At 41.0% G+C, this 19,457-nt stretch overlaps 1 protein-coding gene across 1 annotated transcript in view; it reads left to right on the top strand.

Moving 5' to 3' along the window:
* Nucleotides 1-498: 498 nt before the first annotated feature.
* The window catches only part of atp9a (ATPase phospholipid transporting 9A), a 36,331-nt gene continuing 17,372 nt past the window's right edge, over nt 499-19,457 (top strand). The window contains exons 1-15 of the mRNA XM_083768364.1: nt 499-622; nt 3,567-3,711; nt 5,671-5,784; nt 6,015-6,123; nt 7,833-7,891; nt 8,916-8,967; nt 10,143-10,237; nt 10,563-10,643; nt 10,773-10,848; nt 11,295-11,371; nt 11,578-11,738; nt 11,945-12,087; nt 14,206-14,318; nt 15,354-15,563; nt 18,423-18,584. Of these exons, the coding sequence (XP_083624490.1) occupies nt 555-622; nt 3,567-3,711; nt 5,671-5,784; nt 6,015-6,123; nt 7,833-7,891; nt 8,916-8,967; nt 10,143-10,237; nt 10,563-10,643; nt 10,773-10,848; nt 11,295-11,371; nt 11,578-11,738; nt 11,945-12,087; nt 14,206-14,318; nt 15,354-15,563; nt 18,423-18,584 (1,665 nt within the window). The 5' untranslated portion in view covers nt 499-554. The remainder of the gene's footprint in view (nt 623-3,566; nt 3,712-5,670; nt 5,785-6,014; nt 6,124-7,832; nt 7,892-8,915; nt 8,968-10,142; nt 10,238-10,562; nt 10,644-10,772; nt 10,849-11,294; nt 11,372-11,577; nt 11,739-11,944; nt 12,088-14,205; nt 14,319-15,353; nt 15,564-18,422; nt 18,585-19,457) is intronic.

Raw genomic sequence — 19,457 nt, 5'->3', positions numbered from 1 at the left:
TGATTTCCCTCAAGTCACCTTCAGATTGGAACTTGCTGATCTCCAGTAGCCTACTGGCTATTCAACGACTTCTGTGTTCTGTTTAGTCTATTATCCCATTATTAATTTGCACCCTCGTATGAAATACATTTGCATCCACAACTAAAGCATAATGCCCAACGTAATTGTCTTTCCACAATCAAATTAAGTCAACTAGCCTGTTTTTACTATAGTGTATGCAGGCCTCTGGGAGAAAAAACTAGTAGGCCTCTCTAGGTATCACTTAATCACAATTAATAGAATTACTATGGTCCATAGATCTTAAAAACCTTGAAAATGCATGAGCTAATGTAAATTGTTACGCTAAATAATATAAATTCATTAAAATCCCTAATGTTTTACTGGAAAGACCAGTGAATAGTTGCCCTGGTTACTGTCGCCCTGCCGTTGCCTATACCAGAACCCAGAACCAGACAATCCCAAGAGTGACAGAACAGCCTCCGCCCAGAACATAGATTAGAGACAGCGAGGTGATTGTGTTGTGCCCGCAGCTTCGACTGTCCGGAGCTGCAGGAATGACGGACAATATTCCGCTACAGCCCGTGAGACGCCAGAAAAGACACGACAGTAAACATAGGAATGGGTAAGGGCATTGAATGTGGAATATAACATACGTCTAAATAACGAAGTAATCATTTGGCAAAGGCAGATGGGACTAACGCTCGTTCGCTAATGACGATGACACTTGTTTACAGAGGCGCGGTGGGTCGGCATTGTCCCGACCCGTACTACTGAACGATATCGTGTTTTATTTCTACATTTTAACAACGCGAATGCTAGTCGCTTACTCGCTGCGGTTCACTTATAAACGCGTTGATATTGATTAGGCTATGTTTCCATTCATTATTGCTAAGCTCAAAACAGCTACAGCGCCAGAAGACATATCCTTGTTCCGGTTGCTGCTATCAGAGCAAGTCAAGTGCAATAATGACGCCCATGCCAATATTTGCTCTGTTCGCTAGAGGACTGACCAAATTACTGCTATTATAGACCACAATTTAGATGTTATTTTAACTACCGTTTCCTAAATCTATCTGGGGTGTTATGAATTATTGTAGAATTACTGTAACTCGCACATGACCAGGCCTTTTGATGATGGAGAAACACCTAGCTGCTATCGCGACAAGTAGGCTAAACTGCCACTGCCAGTAGAAATGATGTCACACAAATGAGAAACACACTTATTACAAAAAATGATAGGTATTCAAACGCCAAAACATATCATGGAACTGTACAAAAAGAGCAATGTTGATTTGTGTGAAATTGTGTCAAAATAAGAAAGAAAGGCCCTGCATCCAATTCACCTGCCTCAGAGTTGGAATTATGGTGCATTCGTAAATATTAACGATGCATATGCCTATGTTATTTAATTTCAGATCATGTGATTGCAATGTTATGTAGATCTGCAGTAGTATACCTTAATGATTAAGGTTTTTACACAGAAGCATGTGCTAGATAAGATTATACAGAGGATTAGACTAGACAAACGTGCACAACTTGAACCCCTGGAGGTCAAGAATCGCTTGTGCAGTGTCATCTCTGACAGACTGACACTGGGGATCGTCTGCCGGGAGCCTGGCCGGGACATGTGGCTTGAAGACCATATGCTGTACTTTAATTGCTTTACTTTGTAGGCTAAAATAACACAATCCACGCAAATATACACAATCTCACAACGCTTTGTAAAGTTGTGAGCTTGTCGATTGTCTAAATTGATTTGACTAAGTAAAGTAAAAGTACCTCAAAATTATACTAACCGGTAAGTATAGTACTTGTGTAAATGTACAGTACTAACTTACTTTCAACCACTGCTTTCTTATTACTTGCGCAAGCAGAGCGTGCAAGTAAGCAGTCAGGTGCTACGATGCGTAATTGCGTATGTCCGGGGCCAGCATATGATATGACGTCATATGCTGGCACGAAGCTGACCGTGCAGGTATGTTTTCCGTCATGCTACGAAGCATATGTCCCATGACGTGATGAAGATATGTACCAATGTCCCTTAGAATGCACGTGATATGATGTCATATGCTGGCCCGGGACATACGGAAGCAGACCATGCAGGTATGCTTTCCGCGGATGTCCCATAACGTAATGAAGATTATGTACCAACGCCAGGGTCTAATTGGTTTACGATGGTGACGTAATGATATGTTTCAGTGTCAGGGACATACGCATCAAACCACCCGAGTAACCACATTATACCACTAACCAACTAAAATACATACATATAGACATATACATATATAGACATATGAGCATATGACGTGATGAATATATGTACCAATGCCAGGGTATAATTGATTATCGATGGTGACGTAACGATGACATGTCGGGTGGACTAAAGGTAATGCCCCTATGTATACTTGTATGTAATCTGACACCACTGCCGTAACAGGCATAAGTAATCATTACCATACTTCAAAATACTAACGAGCTAACGCTAGACCTTTCTGGCCTAGGTGGGAGGGCCGCGGCTCAGATTTGCGCACACCTTGATTGGTTCACCGATCTGTCCGTCAGCCCCGGTCTCTCCTCCCCCCCCCAGTGCAGCACTGTTATTGTGTCGACCATAAGCAGAAACCACTGGTTGCTGGAGTATACCATTCTAACGGACTGTCAAAGTTATTTCCACAGAGTCGGCACACGTTGGTTTTTTTCTTAGGTGTGGTGGGTTCTTCAGCCATTCTCCTCATTTTCCTCGCATAGCCTCGTTTGAAGTTCCACTGGTAATGATTTCCTCACAGTGTTATTTTGAGGGGTGCACACCGCTCAGAGCCCTGACGTCATATCATTTGGAGCGATCCCACTTTTAGGCCAGTGCAGCCCATGCGTAAATCCAGGCTTTCATTATTCGCGCAGACGAAATGAAAGCCTGGGTATCGAGGCTAAGTACCGTACGTAGCAAATAGCTAAACCTAATAATCCAATATTGCAAACGTTCCTTCACAGAGAGGCTGAGATTTGAAAGTTTGTAGCAGTCTACAGTACTTGCACACTCCGCTTGCGCACGACACTAGTAGGCCATTTATGGCCTACTAGTGTGCAACAAGCAAGTAGGCACTCGACAGAGTGCAGTTCTAGTTAGGTTTGCAATCAGTATTTGATAGTCCAGGAAGTAAGTATTGAAATCACTGCATGCTATGAGGTCAGCGGCCTCTGTGTTAATTAAAATGGAATGTTTGGGTAGGGTGGAGACGAGGAGGGACTGGAAAGAGCATATGAGTGTCCAATCCCATAGTCCCTCATGGTCACATTGCTCTGTCTGCTCTGTAGATTTGTAGCTTCAATAAGCAACGCATGAACAAGATGTCTGCTTTTTGGTTTAAATTAGCCAAAAAGGAGAGATTATCATCTCTAAGCGATATCGTCTCTTGAACAAAAACAAATTTCCCCCATTTTTTTTACACCTGTAAACCTGTGATATGCCAATAAAGATGTTTCTGGTTATGACAGGAAAAGCTGACCATATATGCTTTTCGAGTCCAGTTATAAAACAATGAAACCATTTGGCTGCTCTTCCCCAGGTGCTGCCCATGGTCGGGATGCTGTGGCATGGGGGACTTCCGTCCCCGTACGGTGTGGCTGGGCCACCCAGAAAAGAGGGAGCAGAGGTACCCCAGGAACGTCATTAACAACCAGAAGTACAACTTCTTCACCTTCCTGCCTGGGGTGAGTGTCAGTCAGGGGTCACTCCCCTACCCCTCTCTCTCTCTCTCTCTCTCTATCTCCTCTCTCGCCAAGGAGCACTATTATATATCCAGGGAATGTGTTCAAATGGAATTATGGAACCTTACATGTACAATTATATAAGACTCTGATCTAGACCTTTAGCCTTGTTACACTCATGTCTTACCCTGGATGAGAACGCTTGCAAAATGCCTATAATGTATGAGATTGTTGGCATACCTCTGGATGCTTGGAAGCATGGCCCCTGATGGATACCGGAGAACTCGCCAGTTTACAGACTCGCCGCGGTTTAGTGCATTTTAGTTTTACTTCACCTTCATTTACATTGAATTGAATTGAGAGAGAGAGAGGATAGTTGTTTAGAGTTTACACTAGATGAAGTGGTAATGCTAAAGTTGAAACACCAAAGTACCGAAACAATGTAATTCATTAGTAAACAATATCCTGAATTGGTAGGCCTAGTATTCACATACTCAACCTTTTATCATTGAATAGCTGACCATTTAATCCCACAAAATAATTTGATCACTTTGGAAATGAACTATAACATCTGTGGGTTTGACATACTACACTGATGAAGACGGCATGTTAGCATAACGATGAAGACATTGATGAAGAACTTTCGCTGCGGCAAGTTGGTAAATTGTCGAGTTCTCCGGATACCCCCCTGATGACACTTGTCACAGAATGTGACTGCTGTCATCAGGTCATGCCAGCAGTCATTTTGTGACATATGTTCAGTGGTCTGCAATGCTACAGGTTCTTTGAGGACAGATCTGTAGGCAGAGCTCGCTGTGCTTTTATGTAGATGCAGTCATTTTAAGGTGTTATATGTTGTTCTGTACTTTTGCCATTTAAGCCCGATTTATACTCCCGCTCCAGAAATGTCAAATCTACATGGTCCAATTATATTGTTTGTTTCCAAATGTAATAAATCATATGTGTTGCACAGTGCACACAGATTTTTAGACAATGTGTTGTTGACCACGTGCTGGCCTGCGTTATCATAACATCACTATGGCCCTCATTTATCAACGCGGTGTACACCCACATTTGGGTGTACACCTTGTGTACACCTGGTGTACACCTTGTGTACACCTGGTGTACACCCATAACCCCGTTGATAAATGAGGGCCTATGAGCCCACCCAAAAAAATGCATGAAAGTTCAGTGTGTGTAGATTTTAGATAGATAGATCTTTATTGTCATTGCTTGCATGAAACAACGAAATTCAGTTTAGATCTCCTATAAGCTACAGGTTTGGAAATATCTTGGACAGAGGTTACTAAGTAATGGTTTCTTACCATCAGATTGACTGAACATTCTTTACATAATTATGCATTTGTTTCCCACATTGACTATTAACATCTTAAGAGGCTTTTTTGTATATGAAGTCAGACATTAATAATAATAATAATTTACTTTCAGTTTAAGTGTCAGATAATATATTGCACTTAATGTGTAAGTCTATCTGTTCGATGGATGCTTATTCTTTTCTTCCAGTTTGCTAAGTCGAACAGTTTGGAAAATCCCCTGCAGTAGCTACAGTATGAGAATGCATAAGCATTCCCTTTACAGTAATCTTGCACCTCAGTTCTAATTAATCACAGTTGCAATGTAACATGACAGTTAAATTATTAATAACTTTGGTGTCAAATGTTTTAGCTGTTTGCATGGTGGGTTATATAAGTGTATTAAGACTTTTTGTATCAATATCTGTGAACAGTTTATGGAATCTGACAATTGACTGCATGCCATGCGTTGATTGACTTCGGCCTCTTCTAATATACTGTAGTGTACACTACACACTAAAATTGTTTATTCAGAGACCGAGTTAAATTAGCATTGAAGATTTGACTGTGTAGCCATAATACCTTTTACTTTAAGTAAACAAACTATTTTCATTCTGTGTTTCTATAAAATATCATTGTGTGTTCACAGGTGCTGTTCAATCAGTTCAAGTACTTCTTCAACCTGTACTTTTTGCTCTTGGCCTGCTCTCAGTTTGTCAACGAGCTTCGGTTGGGTGCCCTCTACACTTACTGGGTCCCTTTGGTATGTTATATCTTAAGTCACAAACACTGTTTTGTGCAACTACTGTGAAACTTTAAAGAATTATACCTGTTTTATTGATTATTAGGTAATCATTTCTTACTATAATGAAATGTTCAGGTGTTGGCTGAGTGTGCAAACAAACATTCAACAAGTATAGCACACTATAGTATAGTGTTTGTCACTGCCATTTTGAAGAAAACTATGATTAATAGTTGTTTTGCCTTCTCTAGGGCATTGTCTTGGCTATTACGATAGTAAGAGAGGCAGTTGAAGAGATAAGATGCTACCTCCGAGATAAAGAAGTGAATTCACAGATTTATAGCAAGCTTTCCACAAGAGGTAAGAATTTGACACCTGAATTCCCTTTTCTTTCTGAAACGTGGTGTTTTGTTTTCTTTCAGCATTAGTATCTATTAACTGTAGGAAGTTGGTCCTGTTAAAACTTATAGGGGCTAGGGGAAATGTGGAGTAATTGAAAGCAGAAATGTAAAAGTGTACATGAGAGGGCTTGGGATAAAGTGCTACTAGCAATAAAAAGCAGGAGACCTCTTGTGGTTTCCATCACTTTGCCCCTTTGATGTGGCAGCTTGTTTTACCCATAAACACAATGACTGGTTGCCTCCATGATAGTGGCCCCCGCTGCACGGGGGTCTGTGGTTTATGGAAACTCTGTGAGGTAAAACGGCTGTGATTTCTCTCATGAGGAAGGTAAGAATCTAGTTTTCATAATGTTTTGATATTGCAATAACATCACGGCAGTCTGCTTGATCAGATACATAAATAATAAATAAATCACTAAAACTGGTTTTCAATCGAATTTTCGGTGATCTTTAGCTTGATTAGTGTATCTGCATACCTCAACTCAAATAAATTTTAAGAATTCTGTTATTTGCAGGTCCCTATTCTTCCTAACATCTTTTCGTTCCTTTTGTTAGTGGAACAGAATACTATGGGAAGTGTTGTGACGCTAATGCATAGCAATATTAATGTGCTTTAATGTCTTGCATATGCAAAACCCAGAGGTCACAGCAGAGGTCATGGGTCAGTGACCCCTGCCAAACAATTTTGCCTGCTCATTCCAAATGGAATGGGAGAAAAGGCTCAACTCTGTCTCCCCCAGCATTCTTTCAAATCTGCATGGAAAATTACTTTCCCAAATTGCAATGGGGGTGACTGGAGGGGCATGTTGAACAACAGCTCACTCTGCTTTGTTACCCAGAGGAGATGAGTAGAACACTAAATGTATTTGCACGGCCATGGGAAGTGAGTATAGTGTTTGGGTGTTAAATCCTATTTCAAATAACAAAAATAGCCAGTCTGCAAGTTCACAATGGATTGCACTGCACTGCACTGCGATGCGTTCACTATAAAAAAAAAGAAGATCCTTTGCTTGCCCGTTTTTCCTCCCGGAATTTTCCCCAGTGAGGGGGATAACTGCTACAACTGCTATTGGCTGTTTGTATTCTTTTTGGAAAAATATAAAAAGATACTCCTATGGAAAGGCTTTATCATTTTACTTATATTGACCCTATAAACAATTTAGTATAAAGGTTTTGCCCATTCAAATGGTACCTCGTCAGATACACCCCAGATAGCCTACAACAACTTCCGTGAACCGACTTCACTGTAGTAGCCTTTTCATAAATTATATTTGTACTTAGGCTGTCTGCTGTCGTGAAAGTTTATAGATATTCAAAGTCCAGCTGTCTGCTGTCCATTCTCACCATTCTCATTCCGGGAGGAAAACAGAAAAGGGGTGAGTTGTCCTGTTACCCTTTGGGATGACATTAATGGTAACAGGATGTTCCACAGTGATAAAATCCCTTAACTTCCATGTTGAACGTTTACATGGATGGTTTGGATTTTTACTTTGTACTGTCTGTCTGCATTCACTCAAAATCCGATTTGGAATGTCCACTGAGTGATTGATAACTTTGAATCTCAGTTGTTTCTATTCTTCAACTTGCCTTCACCCAATGAAATGCATAGACTATCAATAAAATATACACTCATTAGCCATTCACTTTATTTAATATTATATCTTTCAGGCACCGTGAAGGTTAAAAGCAGTGGGATCCAAGTCGGAGACCTTATAATTGTAGAAAAGGTTTGTATGTTTATATACAATTTTATTTGTGAAATGTTGCCTCAGTCACTTTTCTAAAGTTTCCATTTTTATGACCAAGCATAATGAATGCCTTGTTAATCTTCTGTGCTGGACTGGTGATTGAGGTGAAAAGAGTTAGTAAAGATTTTGTGATCTTGTGATCAATGCTTAGCTTCGGTCTGTCAAACTCAATGCATACACAATTGACGCAAAGTTATATGCCTATAATTGGCTCCCAAACAAATCAAATGAAGTACCATTTATTGATACGATTTATTTTTTTAACTTGAAAGCAAACTAACACTATTCGATTGTTTAAAAGATGTAATTAAGCCCACCTTTGGTGGCATTCGGCTTCAGCTATCTGTGTCCTTGCTATCTTGTAGACTGGATTCTCTAAAGTCTTTGTACATGAAATATGAGATGCAAGTCTTGTCTTCAGTTTCCAACGGGGGACTTCTTTTGGAATCACTCACTTCAACACAGCTGAAGGAAAGGTCACATATGTTACTGGTCCACATATTTCACTCACATGATTGAGTGATTCAGAGTTTGCTGAATTAAAATGATAAGATATGGAAGCCGTAGAGCTTAAAATGAATGGCAGACAAAACAAAATCCCAGAGGTTTTTGCAAATTACCTCAACTCAAGAGCCATAATACATCTTTATTAAGACCATCGACCACTTAACAATAATCCATGTCCAGTCCAATGTTTGGAAATCTGTCAAGATGAATCGGATGGGGTATTCATCTTCCAATAATTCTATGTAGCTTTTGTAGCTGAGGGACTGGGTCAGGCAGAGTGTAAAACCTGTTCAGGGTCCTGTTCAGGCCATGGCAGGATGATTTGCAGGAGAGCTTATTATTTTGACTGGCTTGGATGCAGGTAAAGTGGCACATGAAAAGCTCAAAGTCCTGCTTCCCTGCTTTCTTCAGTCAAAGTGCAGAAATGGAGGCAAAGTGCAGCACCAGGATGTCATACTGACGGCATGTTTTTCTTTCTGTCTTTCTTTCTACGCAGAACCAACGCGTTCCTGCTGACATGATCTTTTTAAGGACTTCTGAAAGAAATGGTAAACATCTGCTGGTCATTCATCCAGATCTCCACAACAGGCTAGTTGGGCTGGCTGGGGGAAATGGCCTGTTTAAAAAAAGGTGCTGAGGTGCTGGGATTAGCCCTGAGCCAGGACAGGAAGTCCTACAATGTCTAAATTGTAATTGGGTCCAGTACTAAGTTATCGCTCAAAAGTGTGGTGTGTGTAGTGTACTAGTGTGATGGTGATGATGGGTCTGGTCAGAGGAACATTGGCCTTTCTTTTAGTCCGTGCCGTATAGTGAGGCAAATTTTGTCTTTCAAATGATAAGATAATGAAAAGTAAAATCAAGGCAGGTAAAACAAAATCTGGAATGCAAAGAGAAAAAGGCCAGGCGATCAGGCCAAGATGCCTCATTGGAATAAACAAATGTGGATCAGAACAAGATTTGTTGGCGAAGATGTAGTGAAGCGCATTGCAGTGTTCATTTGCACATATGCAAAAAACACTCATGTCCAATCCAAAATAACGTCCTCTCACAACAAACAGGCGCAGCAAAACAAACAAACAAAAGAATCTCCCATCTTACATTCCCGGTTGCTTTGCTTAAGACTTCTAGCTTTTCAATCAGGTGGCAGCTTGATGCCTGTTGTCATTACCTCTTCCTGTTGGGGGAAGAAAAACAACAGCTTTGTTTTACTGGAAATAGTGCTTGGTTATCTCTCTTCCATGTGGAGGCCATTAGGTCAATTATGAAGAGTTTAGGCCAGGACTGGGAGTTGTGGGCAGGATGAAGCATGCAGACTGGTGGTGGGGGATGGGCAAGGCTGGATTCCTCCCTACATTTTTACTCTCAACTTGATCCCAACAGACCGTAGCATGCAGCTGAGAGCCATTCATAGGAAGTGCCTATAGTCATTTGTGACTACATAATACATTGCACACGGTTATTGGTTTGCCAATTAAAGTACTACTACAATCTATTTTAAAGCGTGTATGCACATCAAAACAGCATGACAAAAGTTGGTTGCTAACTCATTAGCAGGTTGTATAGGTGGTAGAATATTACTAGGGTATCCCTTATCTGTATCTGTATAATGCCAATTCCATGGATTGTAACTGAGCTACAAGATAATGTAGCAGTGCCCCCTAGAGGTGATGTGTTCACATCTCACACAACAAGTAGCAGCTGCTTTCTTTCTCTCTTCTTCCAGGCTCTTGTTTCCTGAGGACCGACCAGCTGGATGGAGAGACAGACTGGAAACTACGCCTCCCAGTGGCCTGCACGCAGAGACTGCCCACTGCAGCAGTGAGTCCCAGCATACAGAGTAGGCCTGGCAATGAACCAAAAATATATAGAAACTGATATTTAGAACCAATAACCGACTTATAACGGAGTAACTGAGAAGCAAGGTTTATTTTTTCCTTCTGTTATTATATATCAACGACAAACAATTCTAAGAATGTATTTTAGTTGAGGTCAACCCTAGTACTGTTACGTTTACTATAACTTTGGTAACACAGTCTATGAAGCCAATGTCTATAATGCATTATGAACATACTTATAAAGCATTATAATCTACATCTGCAAAGGACATGTTCCTAAGACACGTTATCATTGCCTTGCCTCACAGGACCTTCTCCAGATCAGATCATATGTGTATGCTGAGGAACCAAACATCGATATCCACAATTTTATTGGTACTTTCACCAGGGTGAGTTCTGACTGTCCTCAGAAATATCCCTATTTCATAGCTACCTTTTATGTTTTTGACGGACAGTATTTTGTTGTTTAGCTACGATCCCTCACTCAGTGTATTTGTACATTGCCTTATCTTTTATAGGAAGATGGAGACCCTCCGGTCAATGAAAGTCTGAGCATTGAAAACACACTATGGGCCAGCACTGTCATCGCCTCTGGTAAGTATCTGACTGAGCACTGGTAAAGCCTTCACACTAGAGCCAGATTTAAGGGTCTGCTTTTCCTATACCACCGATTACCAAACATCGCCACTCTACAAGCTCACAGTGTGTCGCAAGATGACATGTTGTGAGCATGTAGACCTGCTAGTTTTTAATAACTTTTCGAAATGTCTAAAAATAGGGACGTTAGTGGTTATCAGGACATGACAACTGCATAATTGCTGTTAACAATGTTGTCAAATAATTACTGATATGTCAATTTGGCCAATATATCACTCTGGTCCTAAGGGGCTGTATCCACAAAGTGTTTTATGAGCAGAGCCCATATCTTTGGCCATCAAAAGCCTCCCCCCAAAAAAAGAATGTAAGTCTGGGAAACATCCTATCAAGACCGGGGGCTTCTCTTATATCCTGAGGTGATTTGTATTCCTTTCTTTCTCCAGGCACCGTGGTGGGGGTCGTGATTTATACAGGCAAGGAGATGCGAAGTGTTATGAACACCTCCGACCCTAAGCACAAGGTGCAGTTGTGTGTGTGAACCAAAATTTGAAGGCCTGCCTTCAATTATTCCTCATATACGGTAGCTTACTGAGAAGTATATACTATATAGATATACTATAAGTACATTTACTTGTTTTGAGAACAGTGACGTTTGATTAACTGTTGTTGAGAGTGTTGATTCAAGTCTGTCCCTGCATGTCCACCACCTTTTGTGGCCTGTAATAGGTGGGTTTGTTTGACCTGGAAGTGAACTGTTTAACCAAGATCCTGTTTGGAGCTCTGCTGGTGGTCTCCCTCGTCATGGTGGCCCTTCAGCACTTCGCCGGCCGCTGGTACCTGCAGATCTTCCGCTTCCTGCTGCTGTTCTCTAACATTGTGCCAATCAGGTGGGACTCGTCTCTTAAAGGGAAATGTTGTATAATCGGGCATACATAATCCTGACCCGATAACGTAAAAACAACCCATTTGATGTTATTGGAAGCTTTCACGCCAAGCCCATTTCTGTCCGTTTCCTCAGATTTAAGGGAACTTTTATTTAATTTAATGTGGTTTTGACTTAATTGACTATTCTAATTGACTTATTTTTATCTAGTTTGCGTGTCAACCTGGATATGGGAAAGATGGTTTTCAGCTGGATGATCAGAAAAGACTCCAAGATACCAGGGACAGTGGTTCGAGCCAGCACCATACCCGAACAGCTGGGACGCATCTCCTACCTGCTCACCGACAAAACAGGTTGGAATGGTCGAGAATTATATTCGTATACCAATGTAGTACACAAATCTGTTTTTGGAAGACAATGACGTCATAGTACTGACATCATAGACTGGCCACAAGAAGTCCGACAGCAACACAGTTATTAGACCCCTTATTATTTACTTTTTCTCATTCATGAGTCCAATAATTTAATGTATTTCTATATTTTTACGGCATGGCTCTGCAGTAGTCTGGTTGTCTCTAATATTTATTGTGCACAGTAGGCCACAGATATACCTCCACTCACTGTTTGTGGGGTTTTTTGTATTTGGCTTTGTCAAATAAGCACTGAAATAAAATAAAATTTTAAAGACAGAATGTTGGAGTAGTGCAATGAGAGAGGCCATATCCAGTAGCTGGGTGTTTTCCTTCCCTGGGGGGACTTACTCTGTGCTACTTTCAGAGACATTCTTCTTATTGCATCCTTAAATCAAAAAAGCCCTGAAGGCACGCACGCACGCACACACGCACACACGCACACACGCACACACGCACACACACACACACACACACACACACACACACACACACACACACACACACACACACACAGTAGCATGCCTTCCGCAGAACACTTCCTCATGAACAACAGGCACCACTACCTGTCAGATTTACAGCCACCCAGCCCAATAAAATGATCAGCCATTTTCCCATCCAGAGCGCGAATAAGAGCAGTGCGGTGTGCAAGGCTCATACATCAGCCTAATGTATGTGCGGGGCCCCTGAGGTCATTTTGATATACTGACGGAAACTGCTTTTAAAGTGAGTGTGAGGTTACAAAGGGCATGTATAAGGTAGCACAGAAGCTTCTAGCCTTTTTTCCTTTCTTTTTCATTGTAAATTCACACCTACTGAAATCACATTAAAACCCAAATATTTACTCACTGTTTCAGAGTAAATATGAATGTTATTTATTAACATACCTTTCATACACTTCAAGGTTCTTTACTGTACATATAAGGCATAAAGTCATTTACCGATATATGGGCGGTATATCATATCGCATGATATTACCTTACCTCGTTGACTGCTATCGGCATATCAGAAATTAGTTGACATTCACTGATGACAGTATTTATTGTCTCCACCAGGCCGAAGGCAGACGGACGTAAGTGCAGTGCATGTTTTGCACTCCGTCCGTGTGTGTGCGTCCGTCTCTCCATCCATCTGTGTACAGCTAATCTCCGGCACCGTTAACCCGGTCGAAGCCAAACTTTGCACACACACTCCCTAGATGCCAACGATGAACCTCTGCCCCAAATCTTCCAGAACAGCCTGTTATAGCGCCACCAGGAGACAGATGGCACCCTTTTTCACATTGGCTTATTATAAAACACATTTTTTGATAATACTCCTCCATATTTTGTCCAGAAATCCCACAAATTGTTACACAGTGTCTCTATAGTCATGTGCTCAAGACGGATCTGTTCAATATTTCATATTCCGTGATTGGCTAACATTGGCTTTCAAAGTTTGCAGGATTGGCCCGTTTTGAACAAAAAGCCTCAAATCATGAACGCAGCGTGCAATTTACGTGAAATCTTTCACAGACGTTCCTACTAGGCTGAGGAATATATCCCACCATTGGCCTGTTATAGTGCCACCAACAGATGGATTTTTGCAAAACACATTTTTTGGAACAAAATGCCTCAAATCATCCAATTGCCATTCAAGGGGTAAGAACAAATGGCACCCTTTTTCACATTAACAAAGGAAATAGAGCATGCACCTCCACTCTAGCCCAGGTGCTGGACAAAAGGCAGTACAAGAGGAAACCCTTTTTCACATTGGCTTATTATAGCGCCACCAGGAGGCCACAACCTGACCTGCCCTGGTGGAGACCTGTGCCCCGAGTGAATATGCAGCCTACCAAGCTGCATATTCAGAATAGTTTGTTTCTCTGGCACAAAAGTGGAAATAAATATCAACAAAACTAAATAAATAAATGTCGGAATTGGTATGGGCTATCGGCCAAATTGTTATCATCCCTAATTTGAAGACAAATATTTAAAGGCATTTAAAAGCATAAAATACAGAATGAGAAGACTTGCACTATTGTTTGTTTTTATATAAGAAAAAGTACACTGTATTTCACAGGGACTCTCACACAAAATGAGATGGTGTTCAGACGCCTCCATCTTGGTACTGTGGCATACGGAATGGACTCAATGGATGAAGTACAGAGCCATGTTTTCAGCGCATACACACAGGTAAACCAGAGTTATAAATGTAACTAAGGTTATGAAAATGATCGCCATAGACTGTTTTGATATCTGGATATTCATTGCGGACATGCAAACTCGGTTGCGCACTGAAAATTGAAGATCTACAATCTCGCAACACATCACATCGCAATGATTTGAGACCTTTTAAAGTGGCTATTTTCGGTGCGTGACTCGCCTGCACAACTAAGTAAAACTCAGGCTTACTGAACATCCAGTGGCAGTGCTCCATACCTCCTTTTGGGGCGAGAACAGAAATCTGCTGAAGATTCAGAAATTTGGGAATGTTTTGGGAAGAGAATGGTAGAGAAAATACCCTCATTTCAAATGCTTTGGAAAAGGTTAAAGAAAATAGTCGGAGCCATTGTTTTAAGATGCATATTAGTTTGTGATTATTGTTTGGTTGAATGCTTCCTGACCTCAGATGACACTCTTTGTCCATTTGACACCAGGGGTTAGCGAAGCAGGAAACAGGATTAGCCCACTGCTTTAATGACGCCACCATTAACCCCTGGAACACACACTCTCCAAAAATAGCATGCAGGGCCATCATGCAAAAAGCTAATTGATCACATTTTCTTCACACATCTGTTTATGTTTACATGCTACTACTGCCACATTAATGATATGGTTGGCTAAGTGGTTCTTTATCCTGTGGAAAAAAATGCTCATCTGAGAAAGAGTTTAGCAGCTTTCTCTTTTTTTTCTCTCTCTCTTTTTTTTAGAAATACTTTATTTTATTTGTTTCATTACTGTTTAAACTACATTTATTTAACAAATGTTTTATTACTATTTTATATTCTGACTTTATTCAGACCTTGTGTTTTGTCTTGCTCTATTTATTTATTTACAAGAATTCCACTGTCTGCTACTCTGCTGTGTTGCTAACAATCTTGAACCGAGTGCAAACTTTCATGCTGTTTCACTGTTGGTTGTTCTGTTTGACTGTAGGTGTACTCATTAGATAACTGCGGGTGTGTCCTCTGCTCAGACTGCTCTTGTCCTTTATTTCATCCTCCTCAGCCCACCCATGACCTTCCAGCCTCCAGAGCTCCAGCGGCCACAAAGGTCCGTAAGACCATCAGCAGCAGGGTCCACGAGGCGGTGAAGGCCATCGCTCTGGTCCACAACGTCACACCGGCGTATGAGTCTAATGGCGTGACGGACCAGGCCGAGGCAGAGCAGCACTATGAGGATACCTGCAGGGTCTACCAGGCCGCCAGTCCAGATGAGGTATGCAGAGTGGCGTTTGTTATTTTTAATCTATTGTACTGTGGACAGGTTAGACGGATATGTTTCCTTTTCTACTGTATACTCTTGATTGTATAGAGAAAATGAAAAATCATGTTATATGGCACAAACACGCCCACACACTGCCATATTTCAAGCAGGCTTGTCGGAAAGTCGCCATTAAAGCAACGAGAGCTAATTCTCCCAAGGCCAAACACTTAAGTATGATCAGAGAATAGAGTTCCGATCTTGAGATGCAGGCGTATTGGGGTTTATTTCTGTCATGATCTTTATCTGTGTGTCTTCACTGCTTTCTTTCCCCCCCCCCCTTAAACTGGAACCTTGAAAAGACAAACGGCATTCCACTTTTATGTCCTTGATCATTATGAATCTTTGAACTTTAGGAAGTGGGCTGTGGAATCCGACTTGATCCCTTTCCTGCCGTGTAAATACGGATTTCCTTAATGTGCTCCCCAGCCCATTGCACTTATCCCCCATTGAATGTCCTCCGTGATAGTACATATTTTAATATGGCTGACTGCATCTTTATGGCCATTAGAAAAAAATGCACTTAATATTGGTTAATTGTAATGTTGGCAGCCTAGGGATTTAAGATGATTCTGATTTGATATTCTGACACTGATAATGACTCTGGTCGAGAATGTCAGCTATATGTCTAAAACAAGCTGGGGGGATCCTTTTCAGGTACATGATCACCATTCTCTAAGGCTGGTGTGATCACCTTGTGCCACACAGTGAAGATGTCTCACTATAGGCTTCTAATTAGAATAATACAAGCATAGAATAAGTCAATAATTCAACAAAAAAAACCTAACACAAATGAGAAAATAATTGAATATTAATAATAAAGATGGGATAAATTTGGACTATCTGGGAAGACAAGTTTTCAAACAATAATGGTTAATACTTTTATTTGTATTTTCTTTTAGTTAACAAAAGTCTCTTCAATTGATTAACTCAATAGCCCAATTTGCTGACCTGGTCGATCAAAAAGAGGTGGTTGCCTACCCCTGGTCTAAAACATGAATGTAAATATCCTATTTCATACAGTGAAAGTTTATGCTAATTGCTAATATTAATCGTGAGACTCCCATGAAAATGCTGTTGAGGAATCACTTTCTCATCATCAATAATGCAGAATTAGTCACTGTGGTTGGTGATTATTCACCAACTAAACTGAACTGAATATTAATATTCAACTTCAGTTTGCTTTTCTATGTCTTTCAGTAAGTCTACTGTCTTAATATAGACATGTTTTGGCTGTGACGGTCACAGTCACAATGCAAGTGATGTTGCTTACATGGTTGTTACTTGTTAGTATAGGTATAGGACCTACCCTAGCCAAAACTACAAAAAACTAAAACAAATCTAACATGATCTAAGCTGCAAGGGTGCTGTGTGTGACGGCTGTGTCTCATGACAACGCACTAGATTCTATTAATCAATATTTGCAAATTACGAGACAAAAAAAATAATTGTCTTTCATAATTAATTTGTCTTTCATACTGATACACCCATGACGAAGGTTATATACGTCATACATATTAACTGGATTAACTGGATAGAAAATAGGACCACCAGGCTGATTGAGAGTGATTCACAAATATGGGACATCTGAATCATTTTCTTCGTTGACTTTTTCTTCATGAAAACCTGTCAAGTATAGTGGTTATGACTCATACGCAGTACCGTTCATCTCGGTAGCAATCAGCTGCAATTCAAGGCACTGGCATTACGAGGTGGTGGTGTTTGCGGTGGAGGCCAGTTCATAAAAATGCCTCCATGGTGAATATTTCTAGACTGTGACTAAGACGTAATCCTCATATTTCCCAACTTGGATGACAAGCATTACGGTAGTTGGACGTTTGCTGACGTTCAGAGTGCACTCTGCCAGGCATTGTCAGACTGCATGGTCATGGACGGTTCACCTAAATAAGTGGTTCCGGAGCTGCAAATTCTTTGATTTTGGGATAATAATCGGACCCCAACCTAGGCCCCACGCCCCTTGACCCCCCCCCCCCCCCCCCCCCTTCTCAAAACTCTTAACCCTAACCCCCCATCTGTGTACATCCGTGTGCACTGACATATGTCATTAGACTTCTGTCTCAGAAGACATGATGTATTGGGTTTGTGATCTTGTTCTAATCCCTGGTCTGGAAGTTATTGGGCAATTTGGTCTGCCCCCTCACACACACACACACACACACACACTTCCTTCGCATCCACCCCCCAACAATACACTAATGGATGTCATCTGTTGTGACCTTCAGACAGAGAGGAAGAGGCAGAAGCCAGAAAAACAGTGTTTTCATCAATAATAATAATTTAAAAAAAAATCATCTTTCCCAGTTTTTCAATCAATAGGCTTGAGTGCTAAAAAAGCCTGAGTATTTATTGATTAAGATAAGGCTGAATGGTTAGATTGCTGTACTCTCGGACAAACCGCTCAGACCAAAGTGTCCTTGAATGTTTCTAATTTATGAAATGTTCAAACTAGAAAATAAATAAATAAAACAAAACTCTTGATTTATCTGTATTTTGACTGCATCCTTTGGTTTATGTGCCCCCCCCCCCACCCCCTCAATACAAAAAGCTTTCCGTAATGGTATTGATTTTTAGTTTATTTTTCCCCATCGGCAAAAAAAGCAATATCAGCCGTCCGTTCCGTCTTATCCATCATTTCCCCTATGTTGTCAATCAAGGTTCTCTTTGTTTGTGTGACCTTCTTTCCACTAAACTGTGGTCCTTGTCTTTGGGGCTGTGGTCGGTAGGTGTCTCTGGTGTTGTGTGACCTTCCTTCCACTAACCGTGGTCCTTGTCTTTGGGGCTGTGGTTGGGTAGGTGTCTCTGGTGCAGTGGACGGAGAGCGTTGGCCTCACGCTGGTGGGACGGGACCAGTCCTCCATGCAGCTACGGACCCCTAGTGGTCAGATTCTGAACTTCACCATCCTGCAGATATTCCCTTTCACCTATGAGAGCAAAAGGATGGGCATCATAGTTCGAGTGAGTGCAGAGATGATACGATTTAAGATTAGATTATCCATCATGTATGTGTTATATCCATTGAGCAATTATGCATTGAATGCCCAACATTCAGATTGATTGATTTTTTATTTATATTGACTATTGTTTGAATGTAAACTAACCGTCACTAGGGATCATTGGTTGTTTGGCGGCATACACCCTGGGACTCCACCAAGGATGCTATCTTAAACAATTTAAAAAAATGAATTCATCTGAGAAAGGGTTCAACTTCCAGTGAACTCTGACTTAAGTCTGATGATGACTAACCTTATTTTTGTTGGCTTGGCGAGATCTGCTAAACGTCAGGAAGTCTGCGATTGAAACCTTGCTTCCTCATCATAATCGTTTCAATCTTCTTTTTTGTAATGTCCCTTATGGATATACCAAAATAACTTTTCCCTTTAGGCAACAGACAACAGTCTTAGTTGGTTTCGGGTTCTTCCCTGAAAACAATGAAACGATGCAGCTTGCATGAATGTCACCCACTTATTTAACCTGCACACCTGTGATTTAACAATAAAACTGCTCTCCGACTTGGACATGCATGAAGGAAGCATGAGTTCAAGTCTGTTGCTCTCCCCAGGCGGAGGGTGTGTAGAGCCCAGGATCACATTAGATAATTGACACAGGGATGAAAAATGTGTTACAAAATCGTGGGATAAAATGTTTTGGGGAAGAAAGTGATTCACACACTTCTGGCTCATACATGTGTGGACCAGTGGGGCTACAGTGGAAGTATACGTATTATATTTACATCGTCGTCTCTCTATCTCCATCTTAAATCTTGTTTTGTTGCGTTGTTGTTGTTTTTCCTCAAAAATTAACACCGTATTTGTGGCACATGTAAAATGA

Source organism: Protomyctophum parallelum (genome assembly GCF_964188405.1).
Source record: "Protomyctophum parallelum genome assembly, chromosome: 7".
Classification (NCBI taxonomy): domain Eukaryota; kingdom Metazoa; phylum Chordata; class Actinopteri; order Myctophiformes; family Myctophidae; genus Protomyctophum; species Protomyctophum parallelum.
Note: the sequence above shows the minus strand (reverse complement) of the source record. Positions and strands in the feature narration are given on the sequence as shown.